Source organism: Artemia sp. Qi Xiang Cuo, chromosome 21 (assembly GCF_049724085.1).
Source record: "Artemia sp. Qi Xiang Cuo chromosome 21, ASM4972408v1, whole genome shotgun sequence".
Lineage (NCBI taxonomy): Eukaryota > Metazoa > Arthropoda > Branchiopoda > Anostraca > Artemiidae > Artemia > Artemia sp. Qi Xiang Cuo.
The window spans coordinates 45,881,621-45,905,706 of NC_142814.1; the positions used below are offsets into that span (position 1 = coordinate 45,881,621).

A 24,086-nucleotide genomic window follows, 5' to 3' on the forward strand; every position below is an offset into this window, starting at 1 on the left:
GTTTGAGAGACTCGGTTGCCTGATTACTTGTTTTTTTTTTTATTTTCTGTTGATTAAAAACAAAATTTTTGTGTTAAATAAGTAATTATTGTATCTTTTAAAAGAGCTATACGGGGTTTAAGAAACTCGGTTGCATTGTATTTTCCATAATTTTCTTACAAGAAACTAGAGTTTACGGCCAAAAACCCTTATTAGCTCAGATTAAATAGTTTTATTTTTCGATCTGAAAATAGACTAAAGTTTCAGATTTGAACCAGTGAATTGTATTTTCCATAATTTTCTTACATATTTGGAAATCATTAACGATAACAAACATGTTTTTGACCAGATGGGTTTTTGAAAGCACATTAAGCATGGCGTGCGCTATTTTTTTTTTATCATGAACCCTTTAGAGACCAATTTGATCAACTTGGAGAAAGCTAAAGTAGAATCGTTACTGCTATTGATATTAGTGCGTAAACTACAAACTGACAAAAATATCCAAAATTGTTTTTCCTTATAGCCTTGACTTTGAAGACATTTCTTCATCTTAATTGGCTTTAGAAATATCATGCAAAATAAAACTATCCAAACCGTCGTTGCTTTGTAGAATTTTTATCAAAAAAAATGATTGTAACACCTGATTGGCTCGTTTGTATGCAATTTCAAGCCAGTGAAAAGAACGAAACGTCTTGGAGTCACTTTTTTTTAAAGGTAAATTCGATGTTTATCTATGATTCAACCCCAACGTCCCCCTGCTCTGAGTGTTGGAAATGATTTCACGACATTATTTTAGTTTGTTTTCCTTGCCCCAAACAATTTTTTTTTATCATGAACGCTTTAGAGATCAATTTGATCAACCTGGCGAAAATTCAAGTAGAATCGTTACTGATATTGATATTTACTGCTTAAAATACAAACTGACAATTCTAAAAAGAACTTTTTTTCTTATAATATTTACTTTGAGGACATTTCTTCTTTTGTAGTTGTTTCCGGTCAAAACCATATAGTTTGGGATGCTCTTTTGAATTTTCAGAGATAGATGTCTGAGTTTCTCATAGATGTTTGTTGTCTGAAACCGTGCGCGCACGTAACCTCGTCTAAATTAACCTTAAAAAATGAAATAAAGCTATGTCGACTTTTCATATTTTATTCAAAATATCCGACAAAGGATGCTGAAAAAGCATTTATTCACTCCGATATTTAGATTTTGTTATTTATAATTGTTGTAACTGATAAAAGATGTTGATAAAAAATAAATTATTCGCTCTGACACTTAGATTTTGTCGATTTCATTCGATTCATCTTACAAAAGATGTTGATAAATAAAATTTATTCACTAATACTTAGATTTTGTCAAATTCTTCCGCATGTATCCGAGAAATGAATGTTGATATAAAATTTAATCAATTTGATACTTAGATTTTGTGAAATTGCTGCATTGACTGTCTAGAAAGCGACTTCAATCGATAAAGGATGTTAATAGAGAATTTATTCATTTTTTTTATAATTTCCTGAATTAAATTTATATATTGTGTATCCAAAAGTTGAATTCAAGGAAGAGTTTGTTATTTACTTATCAACTTAGTTAGTTACTTACCTACTTACTTACAATTTTTTCATAATGACTTAATAACATATCCAACAACGGATATTGATAAAGAATTTATTCATTCTGATAGCTAGATTTTGTCAATGCTATCCCATGTGTCTGACAATAGATGTATGCAAATTCCTTTACTAACATCTCCGATGTTTTAATAGACATTCTACACGTTTGATATGCTAGCTTACTCTAAAAATAATGAACACATAACAAGGTAATGCATAAAATATTTTTAATGATATAATACTATGTAGAATATTAATACAAAATATATTATGATACATTATTAATATCAATGATTAACTTTGGAATTTTCGAATTTGTTCCATGAAATAGTTCACTAGTGTTCCCCTTGATTCCGCAGACTTCGTATTTTTTCATTTTATAACCGGTAGTTTTATAATAGCTCAAGATATGGCCGTTAGCAGAGTTCACTGTTGTCTTATCAGCAGACTCAATATACATTTCACTATTTGAATTATTTGGTTCATTGACTATTTGATCAATGTCAGTAACGTTTGCTGGTGCTTTGTTTTTCATCGATTCATCTTTATATTCCATAGTGATATTTTCTGACAATGCCCTTTTTATTTTTCTGGCAATTTCACTGTCTATTATCACATTATTTTTACACAGGTAAAAGTTTCGATACGTAGACAAGATATGGTTTACGATATTAGCAGAAGAGTAGGCCTTTCTTTTATTGATCTTCCGTTGAATGCTAATACCCGAAAGTTGACGATTGGATGTATCAGTAGGTAATGTGTTACCTGCAACAGTAGCAAGCAGTTGTCCTCTATCATCAACGATTATTTCTATGTTGGCATTCTCTTAGAGTGCAAACATCTCTGGAGATCTCAATCTCAGATAACCACCAGCATAAGAGTTGAATTTTTTCGCAAATATAAAGAAATTGAATTTCTTACTGTTATGGCAATGCATGCATATATCTTCGATAGTGCTACCACTTGTACTTGTTTCATAGTTTAAATACTTCTCCTTGTTGGCATTCAATGCTACAATAACCTTGTTATGTGAACACATTTTATTAAAATGCTCCATCTTAACTTATTTTAAGATATGACATATGTGTTTATCGTTCCACTGCGTAAAAAAATACTGATTTAATACATGCAATAGACTAAGTAGTGTCAATAACAGGACATAGAATACCGATGGGAAAGTCACATTATATCACTGACCAATCTTAGAGTAGAATTGTTAGAGCCGAAGGCATAATATTTAGGTTTAAGAACCGTACAAAAAAAAGACTAAAAAAAACAAAATTGAATAATTTCAAAGTTTAAAAAAAATAGTCTGTTTCTATGGAACAAATATTGAATTAGAATCATCAGTCCTCATCATTATGAGTATCCAAAACTGGACTTAAGTTTCACATTTGAACTAGAAAATTGTATTTTCCATAATTTTCTTACAAGAAACTAGAGTATAAGGTCAAAATCCCTTATTAGCTCAGATTTTACGGAAATAGTTTTATTTTTCAATCCAAAAATAGACTTAAGAGTCACATTTTAACCAGAGAGTTATATTTCCCGTAATTTCCATATAAAAAAAAACCATAGTTTACAGCCAAAAACCGTTGCTAGATCATATTCTACGGAAATATTTTATATTTCTATTAAAAACTGCGCCTAATTATAAAATACGATCAAATTAATGTTATTTTCATAATTTTCATATAGTATATTAGAGTTTACGGCAAGATCCAGTAGAAAATAAGCTTGTTTAGTACTAGATTTGTTTTTCTATAAAAAAACAGAATGAAATTCCAGAAATGAACAAGAGAAGGTTTATGTCCTTATTTTTATTACAAAACCTGAGTTTACTTTCAAAAACAATATTCATATAAGATTCTACTGAAATGGTTTAATTTTTGGATACAAAAATAGACTTAAGTTTCATAGTTTAACAAGTGAGTTGTATTTTTCATAATTGTCTTACACGAAAATAGATTTGACAGTATAAAACCCAATTCTAGCTCATAATTCATAGAAATAGTATAATATTTAAATACTAAAATAGATTAGAGTTTCAGATTTCAACCATGCAATTGTATTTTCCATAATTTTCTTACAAAAAAAACAAGAGTTTATTGTCAAAAACCATTATTAACCCTGATATTATATAAATGTTTTCTTTTTCAATCCAAAACTATAGTATAGTTTCAGATTTTAACCAGAGAATTGTATTTTCCATAATTTTCTCACAAAAACTAGAGTTTACGGGCAAAAAGCCTTATTAGCTCAGATTTTACAGAAATAATTTATTTTTCGATCCATAACTGGACTTAATTTTCACCTATGAGCCAACGAATTGTGTTTTCCATAATTTTCTTACAAAAAAAAACTAGATATTATAGTCGAAAGCCGTTATGCGCTCAGATTTTCCTCATTGATTTTGATTGTAGATCAAACAAGTTTAGTTGTTTTTATTTAAGATACTTAGCATTTTATGATAAAGTCTTTTCTTACAAAGAACTAGAGTTAAATAAAGAAAATAAAGCTTGTCATAGACTATAATTTAATGTTTTATATTTCGACACATACTTAAACAAAGTTTTAACATATAAGCCGCAAACTTGTATTTAACATAATTTTTTTACAAAAAACTAGAGTTTACGGCCAAAAACCCTTATTAGCTCAGATTTTACAGAAAAAGTTCATTACCTACCTCATAAAATCCCGAAATAATCAATTACCCACCTTAATTTGAAGGTTTCAGACAACAGACATCTATCAGACGCTAAGAAACCTAGCTCTGAAAAGCCAAAAATAGCAAACTACCCACCTCAAATTGTAGTCTTCAGACAACAGTCACCAATGATACACTAAGAACCTAGGTCTTAAAAGCCCAAAAAACAACCCAATCAAAAGTTTTCAAGCAATACACACATACAAACGGCTTTGAAACCTAGTTTGAAATAGTCAAAAATAGAGAATGACACACCCCAAAATGAAGGTTTCAGATAAAACACACCTATGAGAGATTAAAAAACCTAGCTCTGACAAGCCCAAATAGCATGAAACCCATAACATAACGGCCAGAAATAACAACCTATCCACCCCAAATGGTAGGTTTTAGACAACAAACACCTATAAGAAACTGAGAAACCTAGCTCTGAAAAGCCAGAAATAGCACACCAAACACCTCAAATTGTAGGTTTCAGAGAACACACATCTATGAGAAACTAAGAAACCTAGCTCTGAAAATCTCAAATACCATCCCAAACTAAAGGGTTTAGACAAGACACAACCACGAAAGAAGAAATTTCCTCAAAGTAAATATTATAAGAAAGGAAGTGCTGGATATTTTTATCAGTTAGTAGTTTACGTAGTAATACAAATATCATTAATTATTCTATTTTAACTTTCTCCAAGTTGATCAAATTTATGTCTATAGGGTTCGTGATAAAAAGAATAGTTTGGGGCAAGAACAAAAAAACCGAAATAATGTCGTGAAATCATTTTCAACACTCAGAGCAGGGGGACGTTGGGATTGAATCATAGAGAAACATCGAATTACCTTTATAAAAAAAATGTGACTCAAAGACGTTTCGTTCTTTTCACAGGCTTGAAATTGCATACAAACGAGCCGATCAGGTGTTACAATCCTTTTGTTTGCCAAAAAATCCGACAAAGCAACGACTGTTTGGTTAGTTTTATTTTGCATGATATTTCAAAAGCCAATTAAGATGAAGAAATGTCTTCAAAATCAAGGCTATAAGAAAAAAAGTTCTGGATATTTTTGTCAGTTTGTAGTTTACGCAGTAATATCAATATCAGTAACGATTCTATTTGAGCTTTCTCCAAGTTGATCAAATTGGTTTCTAAAGGGTTCATGATAAAAAAAAATAGCGCACGCCATGCTCAATGTGCTTTCAAAATCGCATCTGGTCGAAAATATGTTTGTTATCGTTAATGATTTCCAAATATGTAAGAAAATTATGGAAAATACAATTCTCTGATTCAAATCTGAAACTTTAGTCTATTTTCAGATCGAAAAATAAAACGATTTCTATAAAATCTGAGCTAATAAGGGTTTTTGGCCGTAAACACTAGTTTTTTGTAAGAAAATCATGGAAAATACAATGCAACCGAGTCTCTTAAACCCCGTAAAGCTCTTTTAAAAGATACAAGAACTACTTATTTAACACAAAAATTTTGTTTTTAATGAGCACCAAGTAAAGAAAATTTACACGGAATCAGGCAACAGAGTCTCTCAAACCCCGTAAAGCTCTTTTAAAAGATTCAAGAACTATCTATTTAGGAAATAACTTTCGTTTTTAATAGGAACTAATTAATTAAAAACCACACGGACTCAGGTAGAAGATTCTCAAAAACCCTTGAAAGTTCTTTCAAATGGTACAGGAACAGCTTGTATAACACAAAAATATGTTTTTATTGGGCACCAAGTAAAAAAAAACCACACGGAATAAGGCAACAGAGTCTCTCAAACCCCGTAAAGCTCTTTTAAAAGATTCAAGAACTACTTATTTAACACAAAAATTTCGTTTTTAATGGGCACTAAGTAAAGAAAAACCACACGGAATCAGTAAACTGAGTCTCAAACCCCTTAAAGCTCTTTTAAAAGATACAAAAACTACTTATTTATCACAAAAATTTTGTTTTCAATGGGCAACAATTAAAGAAAAACCACAAGGAATCAGGCAGCCGAGTCTCTCAAACCCCGCAAAGCTCTTTTAAAAGAAACAATAACTACTTATTTAACACAAAAATTTTGTTTTTAATGGGCACTAAGTAAAGAAAAACCACACGGAATCAGGCAACAGAGTCTCTTAAACCACTTAAAGCTCTTTTTAAAGACACAATAACTACTTATTTAAGACAAAAATTTCGTTTTTAATGGGAACCACATAAAGAAAAACTACACAGAATCAGGCAAAAGAGTCACTCAAACCCCGTAAAGCTCTTTTAAAAGATTTAAGAACTACTTATTTAACACAAAAATTTCGTTTTTAATGGGCACCAAGTAAAGAAAAACCACATGGAATCAGGCAACCGAGTCTCTCAAACCCCATAAAGCTCGTTTCTTGTAAGAATATTATGGAAAACACAATGTAACTGAGTCTCTCGAACCCCGTAAAGCTCTTTTAAAACATATAAGAAATACTTATTTAACACACAAATTTCGTTTTTAATGGATACCAAGTAAAGAAAAAACAACACGGAATCATGCAAACGAGTCTCTCAAGTCCCGTAAAAGCTCTTTTAAAAGATACAACAACTACTTATTTAACAAAAAAATTTCGTTTTTAATGGCACCAAGTAAAGAAAAACAACACTGAATCAGGCAACCGAGTCTCTAAAACCCATTAACTATATTCAAAAAGAAACTATAAATAATTATTTTACAAAAAATTTTTTTTTAAAGGGCACTAATTAAAGGAAAAAAACGCGGAAACAGGCAACCAAGTTTCTCAAAGCTCAGCAAGCTATTTTAAAAGAAACAAAAACTACTTATTTAAAATAAAAACTTTATTTTTAATAAGCACCATTTCAAGAAAAATCTGCTGTAATGTGGAAACAGATTACATACCCACAAGTCAAGATATTTTTAAATGTACGAAAACAACTCTTATAAAAAAATTTTGTTGATTCCATTTAGCACACCGCCAATACAAAACTAAAGATATACGACCGTTGATTCCTTAAAACCACATACAGCTCTTAAAAGAAAAAAGAATTACATATATAACACAAAAATTTAGTTTTTAATGGGCAACAAGTAAAGAAAAACCACAAGGAATCAGGCAGCCGAGTCCCTCAAACCCAGTAAAGCTCTTTTAAAAGATACAAAAATTACTTATTTAACACAAAAATTTCGTTTTTAATGGGCACTAAGTAAAGAAAAACCACACGGAATCAGGCAACCGTGTCTCTCAAACCCCGCAAAGCTCTTTTAAAAGATACAAAAACTACTTATTCAACAAAAAAAATTAGCTTTTAATGGGCACTAAGTAAATAAAAATCGCAGTGAATCAGGCAACTGAGTCTCAAACCCCTAAAAGCTCTTTTAAAAGATACAAAACTACTTATTTAACATAAAAATATCTTTTTTAATGGGCAGTAAGTAAAGAAAAACCGCACTGAATCAGGCAACTGAGTCTCAAACCCCTTAAAGCTCTTTTAAAAGATACAAAAACTACTTATTTAACACAAAAATTTCGTTTTTAATGGGCACCAAGTAAAGAGAAACCACACGGAATCAGGCAACTGAGTCTCTCAACCCCATTAACTCTGTTTTAAAATATTAAAGTAATACTTATATAACACAAATATTTTGTTTTTATCGGGCAACAAGTAAAGAAAAACAAAACAGAATCAGGCAAACATGTCTCACAAACTCCGTAAAGCTCTTTTAAAAGGTGCAAGAACTACTTATTTAAGACAAACAATATGTTTTAATTGCAAGCACGTAAAATGGGAATTCCTATACACGCACCCCAATAACATGAGACTTCTTATTCACGCAAGCAAATAACATGGGAATTCCTATACACGCAAGCAAATAACATGTTCTTATAGCTGCAACCAAATAACATGGGAATTCCTACATACGCAAGCAAATAAATGGGAATTCCTATGCACGCAAGCAAATAACATGGTCCTATAGCTGCAAGCAAATAACATGGGAATTCCTATACACGCAAGCAAATAACATGGGAATTCATATACACGCAAGCAAATAACATGGGAATTCCTATACACGCAAGCAAAACCAGACTATACCCCCCGAACCAGACTATACCCACCAAACCAGACTATACCCACCAAACCAGACTATTCCCACCAGAAACCTGTCTGGTTGGCTTTGGTAAGTCAATAACCCAACTAGCACAAGATGGACCAGAAGTATAATACCATGTGAGGTAGTTCTGAATTTCTTTGAAAAGGTGTAGAGGCGTACGCAAATAACATAGAGATTCCTAGGGCCGTACGCAAATAGCATGGTTCTATGGCAGTACGCAAATAGCATGGTCCTATGGCAGTACGCAAATAACATAGAGATTCCTAGGGCAGTACGTAAAGTATAACATTGATTACTACTGCTATATGAAATAAAAATATTCTTTATATTTAAAATAGACATCATTTTTATTTCAGGTCATATCAGTTGATCATCTCTTATTTACATAATTATTCTTAAGACGTTGATGTAATGAAATTTTTAAAATGCATTATGCACTCAATAATTAGATAAAGATTAAAGGTATAATTAGTTAAATTTAATATAAAGAAGCAACAAAGGTCATAATTCAGCCGTCATAGTTCAGTAGTGGAAGTATTTCATAGCAATAAACCTTAGTTCTATTTATTAAGATGGAGATTGTGAATTGGGAACTATTGGTAAGTAGTACATTTAAACTCAAAGCAAATGATAGAAATTTTTACTTGTCACCTTACGTACCTATTATATAAATGAATACGCCTGGTTTGACCTTCAGTCCTCAAAAGCACTTTCCTGTGTTTTACCTCCACTTGGTCCAGTGGGTAGCTAAGACCTTTGGCTATGACACCACCATCATGAACTTTAATTCTTCTAAATGTAGAGAGACGGTCCTAAAATGTGTTATTTAAAAACTAGGGATGAAGGACAATTTTGGCGTTTTCCAAATTTTAACCCATAAAAATACTAAAAGGTAAAATAAAAATCTTGGTTAGGGATGGGGATGCTACAAGAGAATATCTCTTCAACTTCCATTTTTTTAAATTCATATAGCCTATCTTTTAATATTTTTTGCCGAAAATAAAGAAAACTGACTGAAAGAAATAGGTTTATATTTTTTTTTAATTCGTATAGCCTATCTTTTAATATTTTTTGCCGAAAATAAAGAAAACTGACTGAAAGAAATAGGTTATTATTTTTTTTTTTTAATTCGTATAGCCTATCTTTTAATATTTTTTGCCGAAAATAAAGTAAACTGACTGAAAGAAATAGGTTATGATTTTTTTTAATTCGTATAACCCATCTTTTAATACTTTTTACCAAAAATAAAGAAAACTGACTGAAAGAAATAGGTTATGATTTATTTTTAAATTCGTATAGCCTACCTTTTAATATTTTTTGCCAAAAATAAAGAAAACTGACTGAAAGAAATAAGTTATGATTTTTTTAAATTCGTATAGCCTATCTTTTAATATTTTTTGCCAAAAGTAAAGAAAATTGACTGAAAGAAATAGGTTATACTTAATCTTACATAAATTGATTTTAGATGTCGCCATTTCCATCCCTTGGGTCTGATTTAATAAAAAAAAATTCGTTCAGTTTATCCTATTATTTTTACAGCTATATATATCCTAATATCCACAAGATTATTATGTATAGCTTTGATTTTTTTTTACCTCGCACAATTTAGTGGCAAGTTATGACAAAAAAATTCAGACTTACCTATGTATAGGAATATTACATATTAAATAAATAGTCTACTATATAAGGTAAACCATTTAACTATATATATGTTAAAATGGTTATGGGTACAGACCCCAAATATACTCAAGATTGGTCAGGCCGTTTGGTCACAAGTAGCCCACCGATATGTTAGACATAAAAGCAAATGCAGATGAACTAGGGATGCCACATTTAAATTCGATGTATGTTGATTATGTTTCCTTTTTTGAAGTATTAAATATTATTCCACACAAATAATGCATTTCCTTTTCAAAGAGTTCGTGGTAACGAACTATAAGTAAGGACAGACCAGGGTCAATAGTAACCGAAACTCTAAAAAACGGAATTTTGATACCAATAGATATAACAAAAGAGTTAGCTTGTTATGCTGATTCCAAATATATAATTTTTATTAAGTTGAATCTTATCCATTAAAAGCTACGAGCCTAAGGAAATTTGTCAAATTTTCGGAAAAGGGGAAAAGACCCCGTAGCAGTCATATAATTTGTACAGAGGCAAAAAAAAATTTTATTTTTATTTAATAATATGTATAGATCTAAAATATTTTATGGGTGCACGATTTCTATCACAGATCATAATTTTAAAACGTCATTTGAAATATCTACCAATTTTTCTTTAGTTTAATGTTCATATCTTTGATGGGACAAGTAAATGAACATGCACATTAAAAAAATAAAATAAAAAAATAATATATAATATAAATAAAAAATAATATAATATTAAATAAATAAATAGATAAAAAAATAATAAATAATAATATAAATAAATATAATAAATAATAATATATAATAATATAAATATAATAATAAATAATATACGTAATGTAATAATATAAATATATAATAAATAATAATACAAATAAATATAATAGTAAATAAATAAGAAATAATAAATAAAAAAAATAATATATAAAAAAAGGAAATTCACTGAATTTATTCTTCACCAGATAGAGGGATGCCAATTCGTAATAAAATTTTAAATGAAGAATAAACAAAAATTACATCAAAATGTATCTCACCCCCCCCCCTTCAAGAAGAAAATTAATACCCAAACACAGATAAAATACCGTTTTTTCTGAAGCTTTTTCAACAAAATAATTTCTTAAAAAAAGTAAACAACTCCAATGGGGGGTTATTGGGGAACTCCATTAATGGGAGTTATTATTTTTCTACTCGGACTATCTGTCTTGGCTTTTTTCTGCAATTAGCCATGTCTTGAGGTTTACTGCAAAATACTTTATTGTCAATTCAAATCAATATTTTTTTTTCCATGACCACACTGCCTTTTCTATGATTAAATCAATAAGAGTTCCAAATAGAAATAAGTCCTTTTATTAGATAGTGGAAACAAAAAATATAAACAAAGACTCAAAATATTTCGTTGACACAGTCGGTCATCATCATCAGTAGAGTTACTAACATATCGAAATTGAAACAAACTGTATATATACTAAACAAAATAATCATTTCAGGGTCAAAGCAAGTTACCATTCCATTGACTTAAAAAGTTTATATTTTTTGTTCCACTGTCTAATAAAAGGACCTATCTCTATTTGGAATTCTTATTGATTTTGTAATAGAAAAAGCAGTATGGGCATGGAAAATAATACTAACGTCATACATATTGGGATGACAGGCCAACTTTAGAATCAGCAACATTTGATTTGCTATTAGAAGAATAAAGTGATAAATTTAGCACCTGTAAATTCTGCATTATTTCATTTTTAATTAGAAGAATGTGCGACGCAATATTGCAGAATTCAAAAACAGTTGGTGCACTTTCTAAGTCAATGGACCGGTAACCTGCTTTAACCTAAAGTTTTGAAGAAAATTGTGCCACCTTTATTCAACGTAGTATTACAAAACTCAAGAACAGTTAGTGAACTTGTTAAGTCAATGGACAGGTAGCTTGCTTTGACCCTGAAGTGATTATTTTGTTTAGTATAAATACAGTTTGTTTCAGTTTGTGAAATATTTAGAGTCTTTGTTTATATTTTTTGTTTCACTGTCTAATAAAAGGATCTATCCCTATTTGGAACTCTTATTGATTTCGTAATTCAAATCAAGAACTGAATTGAAAATCAAGTCTTTTGCAGTAGTCTTCAAGACATGGCTAATTGTAGGAGAAAAGCCAAGACAGATAGTCTGAGTAATTGAGAGCCAAAAATGTTTAAATGGCACGGGTAAATGGTGGGAGTAAGTATGACTCTCTTATTGGACAAGTACTTGTGTGTTAGGTTTTGGAAAGGCACGCCTGCCTGGAGTCCCAGGCAGGTTGACCAGGAATTTAAAATTGACATAGGACCATTAGATTGCCTGGAATGAGAGGCAAACAAGGCACGCCCACCTATGGTCTTCGGAAGGTTGACCAAGAATTTAGAATTGACACAGGACCATTAATTTGCTTGGAATAACAGGCAAACAATTGTTTAAAGCCATTTTCATCTCCATTGGGAACTTCATTGGGGGTTAGTTATCCTCCAGTCACTGTCAACTAATAAAAAGGGCACTAGCTCTTTGAATTTTCAATCGAATGGGCCTTTTTTGAAGTTTCTAGGACAAAGCTTTCCATAAAAACCTTACATGTCCCCAGGACATAACTTAAAACCCTTGCCCTGGGGGCTGTGGGGGAGTGTCTTCCTTAAAAACATAATTTTGTCAATGGAAATCAACTAAGTTGAACAAAATGGCTATCCCAAAATTTTGATTGGATGTGTTTGGGGAAATAGTGGGCGCGGAAGGGATGTTAGTTGCCTTCTAATCACTTTCGACTATTAAAAACGGCAATATCCATTCCAATTTCCAATGAAATGAGCCCTTTTTCAAGTTTCTTCGACAACTCCTTCGATACGAAGTGTCCTGGTCTAAAGCAAAAAAGAAAATAATACATTGTGCCAACACCGTTCTTTACTTAGGCAGCGCTATTGCACTGCCTGTGATATCATGTTATACCATATCAGGGAAGTTTTATACCATAATCAGGGAAGGGTTATACCATAAATTTTTATCCGAGAAGGATAATGATGGATGCGGAGGGGTTGACTGAGAGTATGAAATTAGAAGATGATAGAAAACAGTCAAGTTTTATTTCAAATGAAAGTAAAGGTTGACATAAATGCTTAAAAAAATGGAAAAAATCTTGCATGAGGAGCTCTGATCATTTGGAAAAATTTAAAGATGGTGTGATTTTTTGCACTTGTTGCGTGACAAATCTGTGCTGAAGTCCTGTATGGAGTATGCTGATAATTAGAGCACAAATGCGACTCTTAGATATACTCACTGTTTTGGAGATTGAACACCCCTTCGTGCCAGGTATAAAGACATATTCTAGCTATATAATTAGTTGTTAGCTTTGCTCGAAGAAGGGGCAAGAATAAATAATATATCCTTTATGCATTAGTAATATTATTTTAATTTTTTTATCTAAAGTTATCACTTGCATGAATATTGCTTTTCTTTCAGGAGATAGAGAAGGGATCGAGTGATGTACAAAAAATAATAAAAAAGAAAGTGAGGAAAACCACATACTGGAAAGAAGAGGAGTTGAAAAAACTAAACAAAGTTCTCGAAAATCATTCCAAACGTTCCAAAAATTGAAAAGAGAGAAAAAAATTTATCAGATGCATTAAGAATTTCGTCAGCAAAACAACAAAAGCTGAAAGAAGAAATAGCTCAGCTTAAACTAAACAGGTTGGAGCTAAAAGAAGAGCTTGAAAGTGTACAAGAGAAACTAGATGCTGAAATTAACGGCCTGTTTTATGAAAGGCATAAGGAAGGTAAAGAATTTGGCCCAATAGGGGTTGAGATACTATCTTCAAAATCACTTGAGATTGTCTCTTTAAACCAAGAGCTGTTAGCGTTCAAAGCTCTCAGCAGAGTGCTCAAAGCAGAACTAACTAGGCTGCTTGAACACAATAAAAAATTAGAAGCAGACTTTACCCCCATGAATAACAAATATGTTTATTCTAATCACCTTTTAAAAATTCGAAATGCTGAATTGCAGAATGAATGTCAGCAAAGGAAGTTAGCTGAAATGTGTGCTGTTTATGGTATCAAGGCTGTGCGTGAAATGTCCAGAGAGATGGAGAAAGTGAAAGATGAACTGGCAAAAACTAGACTTCAATTCAAACTAACGACTATGAAATATGATATGAATATATCAAATATATGGGGCAACAAAATTCACTAGAACATCCATTCAGATTTGGTATTGGAGAGCCTGGAATCAAAAGCTTATGCGGAAAGTGGCTCTTTTGGTTCTTCTTTTTCTTCTTTACAAGGTATAAAATATCTTCTTTTTTATTTCCACTTAGTTTCTATCAGCTTTAAAGGTTTTATTAATCCAAAATAACCCCTCCAGAACTTGGACGTCATTGCGTATCCATCTTTCAACAAGATTATACATACATACCTTACATCTTGCAAAAAAAACCATGTAAATGATAGCATTTCTTATTTCTACTATAAAAATTGTTTCTAGTGTACTTTGGTTTGAGAGAAGCTTGAAAACCAAACATTAACTCTGTTACTTAAACATTTCACTTTTCATAACGGAATTAAGATTTTGTAAGGTTTGAATGGAACCCCTACTAAAAGAAAAGTTCAATGTGTGGGTTTTAATTCTTCGAATCGGCAATAATATCAACTTATGTGTAGTTTTGAAATGGTTTACTAGAGTTCAGTATTTCCATTTTTTTAACAGAAGTCCTAAGCAACATCTCATTTCCTTTTTTGACTTGCCTAGAAAAAGTAAGAATTTTGCAATGAAAAGTAAAATGACTGGAGGAAAATATATTTAACAGAGGAGGAAAGGTGTTCGTATTCAAACATAATTATCTAGTTGGAAATGATATTTTTTTTAGAATTAAAGTATTTATGTGGTTTCTCAAGTATACACATAGATAAACCTCCCCCACTCCTCGCAAAAATAATGTATTTTGTTTTTTCATATACCAGTTCTTCATGTCGATGCCTATGTCACTTAATCGTTAAACTTAAGGCACCCCCCCCTTCCATTTAAAAAATCTATTTAAGAAATAGTATATGGTTGGGTAGAATTAAGGAGCAGCATTAAAACTTAAAAAAAAACAGAGATTATTCCGTATTTGAGGTAGGTTGCCATCTCCTGAATCTATCACTCTTACAATCAAGTTACATGAACGACATTTAAACTTTCATTTCTGTTTGAAAGAGCCCTCTCCTGATAATCTAGTACCATCGGTTCTGGACGAGCACCCCTTAGGAAAACAAATAAACATGCATCTGCGATCTTTGTTATTGCGAAAAATTCAAGATTCTACATTGTTGCAAATGAGAGCTTGAAACCTGTTACACTGAATATGATAATGTATATTTCATACGGATTTCTTGACTTTTTGGGGATGTTTCCTTCTCTGTCAAAAATCAGGCAAATTTTCCTATACTAGCAGCTTTTGATAGGTAACGTTAAACTTCATAACTTAATTATTCGAAATCAGCATAAAATCTCAATTCTTTTGTTTATCTATCGTTATCAAAACTCTATTTTTAGAGTCGGTCACTATTGAGTCATTCCTTACTCACAGTTCGTTATTACAAATTGTTTGATTAACGAAAATTAATAAATTTGTAACATGAAGTGACATGTATCTTTTCAGGTTCGATAAACTGGAGAGATGTCTGGTTCCTTGGTTGGGGCAGTGTTGACAAATCAAAAATCAGATACTGACGAAAATATTTAGCCATTGACTAGAACGTACATCGCTTAGAATTTTTACTTACATTATATATATATGGAAGAACAAAAAATATCTGTCAAAATAAGTGCATTTGCCTTTATCTATCGTTAAGGGTAAATATAGTTTGTGATTGTGCACAATCATTTGGAGTTTAATTTATTGGCTTTAATTGGAAGGGGAGGTGGTGTTTTCCTTCCTTGCATTTTATAAAAAAAAAAAATGGGGAATTTTCATCGATAAATGGCTTTTTAAGTTCTTCATGGGAAAAAAAAAGCAATAAATTCCCCACTCTTAGTTTTTTCAACTGAAAGTAAGGAGCAACATTAAGCCTCAAACGAATAGAAATTATATTGTTAATGAAGGGATTGTCCCCTCCTCAATACCTTGTTCTTCATGCTACTAAAAACTATTAAAATATAAAAACTGATTTAAATACATTTGGTTTTAGTAAGAAATTAATCTTGAAATAATATCTTAGCTTGTTTTTGGACCCTTTTTAGCCGGAGCCCGAAATGATATTTCCGAGAAAAATTCCGTTAATTCTACTGTTTTCGGACACTAAGGCATAAACCTCATTTTCAAAACTGAACTCAACCTTATTACGCACCTTATATACGCACCTTATTGAATGTTTGAAATGAAATTATACGTTGATTATCTTGAAATTTTAGAACGTTTCATACCTAAATTTGCATTTATCTAAACTGATTCTATGTCAAATTGGAGATAAATGCTGGTTAGTTTTTTAAGATTCATTTATGCTATTAATTGGCAGTATTTTTAAGTGCAGTTGAAACCTACACTATTTTTAGAGCCTTTCTAGTTTTGTGAAACATGTCATTTATTGTTACCAATAAATTCATTGCACATAAAAGCAACAAATACTTTCTGGAATCTTTAGTTGTTCTGAAAATTATAGTCTCTCTTACGTAAGGATTTTCTTTATTAATTAGAAAAAATTGAAATTCAGAATAATATTGTTAAGATTAGTGATGAAATACATTATAAAAGGAAATTGCTAATAAAAATTTTATGAAAATTTAATGTTTGTACGTACATTTATGTGTATGCACTTCGTAGACACATAATTTTAACTAATTTTTAAGCAAAAATATTTTAATAATTTTATATGACCTCTTAAACTCAAAAAGACAATTAGCTTCTGTTTTTTTCTATTACAATTCCAACCTTTGATTTAAATTCCAATTGAACATATTACTTTAAATGGCACCATTGCCAAATTCAACGTGATATCAAAGAACCTACTATTGATACATTTTTTTTTTTTTTGGTAGTTAAAATTATATAAATCTTAATAATTTCAATAATTTGTTAGACTTCCAACAAAAATCAAAATTTCAACGACAAAACTGAGGTTTTTTGACCGGTTTAAATTTCAGCAGAAAATTTTTTTCGGAAATCCAATTTATTTTTTACAGTGATGTGAAGAAGTGCCAGCTCATGATTCACAGTCGTTGCTCTCAGGACTGTGTTGACTATTTATCCAACAAACGGACACCTGTTATACCTTGTGATTTAAATGATTATCTAGTAAAATTTGACCTGATACCTTGATGGGCGTTGAGGGTGCTGAGGGCAAACAGAGGTGGAAGATGGGGGCTGGCGTCTTCCATTCACTTTCGGCCCCATGAAAAGTCCCTTAAATACATTAATTTTTAGTAGAATGAGCCCCTTTTCAAGTTTCTAGTACCATCTGTTCTATACGGAATAACATGAGAGAAAATGAGGGACATATCTCTCTTTTTTTTATTCAGGGCTGTTATTTTGACTCAGACAGGAGTTGGTGGCCAAAGCTAAGTTTTAATTGTTGTCATTTGTCGGGATCAGTCCATGAAATTTGTTTGATATTTTCTTTTTTTTTTAAATACATTTCATATATCTTAAATATATAAACATCCACTTACTAACTACTACAAACTACAAAGTATTGCAATTAGTTTGCCACCAGTTAATGATTCGGAGTGGTTTCAAGGGTCTTCGTATGGTTTGGGGGATCTGAAGTCCCCTAAAGATTATGTTTTAATCTAAATTTTTAATGTTTGCATGAAAAGTCCTTCCAATTAAAAACAAATCAGGATAGGAATAAAGAACACCTATAAGAATATATTTGGAGTTAGTGGGGTAATGGACGAGAGGAGGAGGTGTAGAGGGTGATAGTTTCCCTGTTAATGCGGAAATGGAAATTTTTGTACTTTTCTGTTATAGCGACCCCACTCAAGAATTAGGTTGTGTAAAACACGAGAATAGACCTAGAACCGATTTTTCACCTGTCTGTATTAGGTGATAATTAGCTTACAAGTGAAAAACAAGTGGCGGGTAACAGAATACATTAGGCTTATATAATGTTGGCTGTATATTTGCACATTAGGGGGGGGGGGTAAAGTATTTGGACGGCATGAAGTTAGAAAACAATTCTTACTCTATAATATGCAGAATAATTTTTGCTGACACATTTCGCATGCAGACCCGCTATACTTTACCTTTACCCCCCCCCCTCCCTAGTGTGTGGATATATATACAAAATTTGTCACTAAAGTATTATATTTTCACCATGTTTTGGTATTCTTCATTACGATTAACCTAACTTCACTTCTTGAGTGGGGTCACTATAACAGAAGAGTACAACAATTTTTTGCAGAAAACGGTCGTTTTCAAAAGTTGAAGGATTGTAATGAAAAGCTCAACTTCAGCTAAAAAGCGCATTGTGGAGTCCGGAGCGCCTCTCTCACATTTTTTTTTTTTTTTGCTCAAAGTAAATACAACTAAATTATCTCCTTTTCTCAAGGCATTGCTCCACAAAAATACACTTGAACGTAAACAAGGGAAAGAATGGAAAACTCCCTCATATTTAGGACAGCCCTGAATGTATGATTGAAAATAACATTAAATTAAACTTTAAAAAAGGCTTTCCAAAATGAAAGTAAAGAGCGACGTTAAAAATTAAAATGAACTAAACAATTTCAGCATATTAAGGAGACTACTAACCTCTTTATCCAGCCGTGGTTGATTAGGCCACCAGCCAACATAATTGTTTAGACAATACCCCAAGGGCAGGTCCAGGATCATTTTTAGGAGGGGGGGTAAAATAGGTTTGTCCAATAAACTTGCGTTAGGAGCAAGTTTAATTGATGCAAACTTGCGTTAATTAAGTAAATTACACTACTTTAGACTACGTTAGGGGGCGCGCACCCCCGCACCCTCCTGGATCCACCACTTTCATACCCAAACGGCTACCAATTCTTCCCCAGCTGATGTACATCACGTAACACACTTATGCCACACCACACAGTGCACGTGTTTATGGAAGTGAAGTACTTCGTGACAATCCCTTTAACCATCCGTGCAACCAGTGCAAGGAATTGAACAATATCCAGGATTAAAAATATATAGCGACCAAAGCCAGATATTTAAGATCTTTACAGAGCATGGAAACATGAAAATGAAGAGTCACCACTTTTATTCATCATAGCAACTAATGCTCCAGATATACAAGTCATAAGGTTAATCAGAAACAATAATTTAGTGATGTTTAAGATGTTTTAGGCACCGGTAAAATTTTGTCTTTTGATTTTTCTATTTTTCAAAAGAGTCCTTTCACAAAAGTATGCTGAAGCAATATCTGAGGAGGAACAGAGTAAGGCTTAAAGGTCGCTTTTATTTAATTCAATTAATTTTTTTTCAAAAAGAAGTGAAAAGGGATTTGGAAATTAAAATGAAAAAAAAATTACTTCAAAAGAAGTAAAAACCATTTTATTTCAATTACAAGAGAAACTTTTCGATTTTTTTTTTAAAGCATCAAAAATGTGCTTATATTTATTTTTGTTACGTTTTTACAAGTCGGACAAACATTTCGGGGGGGGGGAGTTCAAACCCCTTAACCCACCCTGGATATAGCCTTGTACGGCTCTTTACTTTTCTTTGAAAACTTCTTTCTTTGGAAATTTTTAATTAATGCAAAAAAGAAAAAAGTCAAACAAGCTCACATAATATAAATTAAAGTTGTTTTATGGCAAATCCAATATGATGTTCAAAAATAAACACTAGTTAGAAAAACTGCTGTGTATGCTGATGGTTTTCTTCTGGTCAATGATTTCAGGGCTGAGTCCAATTCACTGGTTTAAATTAATTAAACCCATTTATTTTTTATTAAAGGGGTTTGATTTATTAAAATCATTTTGTAGGCCTCAGTGTCAGCTAACCATTTCAAAGACAAAGGGTGCAATTTTTCAATAAGAAGTAAAAACCATTTTGAAATATTAAAATGAACAAATATTTGCTCCCACAGAAAGTCAGGTTACATATTACTATGAATAATAATAGCATCTCTTTTTCCCAAATTTTAATTAAAACTCGAGTTCCATATGACCTTGGTAAGAGTAAGCATAGTAAGATATGTGTTAAGCAGCATTATCTATTGCATTAGAAATTTCAAAAAAATCAACTGCAAATGACTAAATGAAAAAAATACTAAACAACAAAATGTTTAATTTTAATTGTATAACAAGGTATTTATTTTGGTACTTGTTAATTGTTCAGAACATACTCAAGTTCTCGATCTGAATGTAAGATCAGAGAAAATCGGTTTCATAGCCACAAAGACAAGTGACGAGTGACGCAACGCATTGGATTTATATAATTTCGGCAAAATATATTTGCATATTACGGGGGTGGGGGTAAAGTATAGCGGGTCTGCATGCAAAATATGTTAGCAACAATTATTCTGTATATTGTGAAGTAAGAATTGTTTTCTAACTTCACGCTGTCCAAATGCTTTACCCCACCCCCCCCCCTAATGTGCAAATATATTGCCAAAAATTATACAAGTCCAATTCATTCTGTCATCCAAGTATGAAACCGGTATGAGACTGGTTTTTACAGATCTACAGATCAGAATTCTTGAGTGTGCTCTGAATAATTAACAAGTACCTTTATGGTACTGGCCGGTTATTGGAAACACATTCTGGGGCGGATCCAGGATTTTTTTAGGGGGGGGGGGGTAAAATAGGTTAATCCGATAAACTTGCGTTAGGAGCAAATTTATTTAACGCAAACTTGCGTTAATTAAGTAAATTACACTACTTTAGACTACGTTAGGGGGCGCGCGCCCCCCTCGCCCTCCTCCTGGATCTGTCACTGAACACATTCAAGAATTACGCTTAGGTTACATCTCAGAAAGCCGGTTTCATAGCTACAAAAAGAACTGATGGATGATGCAATGCATTGGACTTACACAGAATTCATTGGACTTGTATAATTTGGGCTATTTATTTACATATTAGTGGTGGGGGTTAAGTTAGGTTCTTTTAGGGTGGGCTAAGTTAGGCTTGGTTGGGTTAGGTTTCCATAATTTTGTTTTTAAAGTATTATTTTATCATCATGTTTTGTTATTTTTCATTAGGATTGACCTAACTTCCGTTTTTGGTGTGTTTCCAATAACCGACAAGTACCATCGGTTTCTTGGCATCTCTTTCATCGGTTTCTTGGCATCTTATTCATCTCGAGACCGCCACTTCTTTGGTGCCTCGTGTCAGACAGGTTGGAACCAAAGGTTTTAGAGTTTCCAACTTTGATTTTATCAATTGTGCTGTCATCAACAAAAACAATTGGCTATACACATCAAATATCATTTCCTGTAAGCTTAGGTCAAAGAGTATGGGCAACTTATAAGAGTGAAAACTGGCGCTAATCTTAACAAAATAAAACTATCAGTGCCACCTAACGTTTGGTGACACCTGGAATTTTTCAAGCGTATTAATATAAAAAATTAATTTGATCAATTTAATTGGTAAAAATAGGGTAATAACAATAGTCTGATCTTAGTTTCTGACAAAAATAAGATTAGAAAGATTGAAAAATGTCAACGGTCGCCAAACCCTAGATGGGATTGATATTTTTTTGTTGACACCAGTGTCAGTTTCCACTCGTATAAGTTACTCATGCTCTTTGGTTTAGGTTGAAAAAATAGGCAAAATTTTATAAGACCCAAATTTTTTAGATAACTACTTGGTTTTGTTTCCTGTCAAATTTTTAGGGGTACTTTTTTGCCCTCCTGTAGTTTTAAAATATCAATGACAGAGGGCTATTTTGCTATTACTCCATATCTGAAATCCAACTCAATCTATCTACCAAATTTTCTTAAAAAAAAAATTGTGGTTTACACAATTTTTAAACTAAAAACAGATGGAAAATTGTTTGAAAGTCACTTAAAAAAAGACAACTACCCAATTTCTTAAGCAAGTTTAGATATTTCCCCAAGGAAAGGTCTAACTGATATCATAATTTTGGCTGGGTTAATGGATGGATTTGAGACAAATGAATGTAATCTTATAAGTATCTTATTCTTTCTGAAAAAATTGCTGATGTAGGATTGCCACAGACTTGCTCCTTTTAGAGGGAATACACGCGGTAGGGTTTTGAAAAGCTTTTTAACAGTTCACGAGTTTCCAAAAGTGCACTTTCACGCAGCGTTATATTATTTAATAACATTATTGTGCCATCTGTAATTTACTCAATATAAAAACAAAAAAAACCGGAAAAGAATTAAATTAATGAAAACAAGTGTGGACTTTAAATAAAAGAGTAAAGCTAAGATTTGTAGCAAATAGAAATAATTTGGAACACAGGGATTTTCACCCCCCCCCACAGTCCATTCCAATATTTGGCCTTTAAATTAACTTGTTTTATTATTGAAAGCATATGATAAATACGACGGTTAAAAATAATTTTTATAAGTGTTTTGTTTACGATTGCCTTTCATAACCTAAGTCTTTTGAAAGCAAGTTAAACCGTGATTTAGGAACCGGGGGTATTGAAGTATCGCCAGTTTTCTGTATTGGACGGTTTCTGTACATTTTAGTTTTAACTTTACTCTTTACTGTCACGTGATATAAAATAAATTTTTTCTTGACAATTTTTTATGTAATAGTATACTATTATATATTAGATGCATATTACGATATTTGTTTAATAATATATTACTAGATATTAATAAATATTTTAAATGTTGGCTTGCTAGTACTTTGGCACTGTTTATACGAAAATTTTTGTTTTGAGGCACTCTGATAACTAGATTCCTAACGTGTCTTGTATTAATCATTATTAATAGTAGGCTATACCTATAGTAGGCTTTCCTAATTATTAATAGTAGGCTTTCCTAATCTATACTCCTCTTTACAACTTTCCTAAAATTGTCCAAGGCTATACGTATCCCCTTTCGGTTCCCCCAAAATGTTCGTTATAATAAAAAATCTAAAATTGCAACCATAGACATTGATGGTTTTCGTTCTTTTCACCCTAATATTGATTCGAATGAGCCAGTCAATCACTTGCAGTTACTTTTTCAAATGTATTTGTGCTCACCTTTGGTGTTAAGTTTTTTGGTGCCATATTTTTGGTGCGAGATGTGAGAGTGTCACACTGTCACTTCTATTCTGAAAAACGGCAAGGATCAGACTATTTGTTCATCATGCAGCCATGGGGCGTTGGGTGTTATCTCAGTTTGAGCTCAAACCGCGCATCTGATGCCAACGTGTTCGTTGGATTCATACTCAATTAGTATTAGAAGTTCAAAAATATTATTTTGAAGTGCATTTTTATTCTTAGATTTTCAAAAGCGTTTGATTAGGTTTGTCATGGTCACCTATGGTATTTTCTCAACCGGCTTAAAGTAAATTCATCCTAAAAATTCGTTCTTCGTTTCAGTATTCTAATTGGCTTATTAATATCAGGCCGGTTTCCGCCCAAACAGGTCAACGATTGATCAGATATTTACGGTACGTCAAATTGTGGAAAAATATCTTGAACTCGGACGTAGTATTTTCCACCTTTTCATTGAATTTAAGCAGGCTTTCGGCCTCATATGGAGAGAAGGTCTATGGTAAATTCTTCTCCATTTTGGTATACCACAGAACTTAGTTTCATTGATCAGAGATATGTACTCAAAATCCAGAAGCCGCGTCATGACGGGAGAAGGCCTTTTCGATAGCTTTGAAACATCGACTGGTGTGCTGCAGGGTTGCTTGCTTTCAACGGAACTGTTTAACCTGTTCCTTACCGCTTTCTTCTCACTCCTTGACAACTCGTCAGGTGTCCACATTGGGGGAATATCGATTGATAATTTAGCTTATGCAGACGACATAGACCAAGTATCTGAGAACCTTGGGGAACTTCAGTCCCAGGCCGACAACATCCACTCAACCACCAGCTCCTTTGGAATGACCATCAATTCCTCAAAGACGAAGGCCATGCTCTGCTCACGAAAGTCGGTAAACCAAGAAACCTTTAGCTTCCGGCTCGGTGGTGACAACATACAAT

At 32.2% G+C, this 24,086-nt stretch overlaps 2 protein-coding genes across 2 annotated transcripts in view; both read left to right on the forward strand.

The window, feature by feature from the left end:
- Window positions 1-24,086, forward strand: part of Tim23 (translocase of inner mitochondrial membrane 23) — a 294,534-nt gene that overhangs the window by 239,122 nt on the left and 31,326 nt on the right. The gene's annotated exons all lie outside the window — the stretch shown is intronic.
- LOC148939630 (uncharacterized) lies at window positions 13,595-15,928 on the forward strand (the record flags this gene model as incomplete). The annotated part of the gene is made up of 2 exons (XM_089107234.1): window positions 13,595-14,315; window positions 15,672-15,928. A coding segment is annotated over one exon (630 nt), but the record flags the coding sequence as incomplete, so codon positions are not given.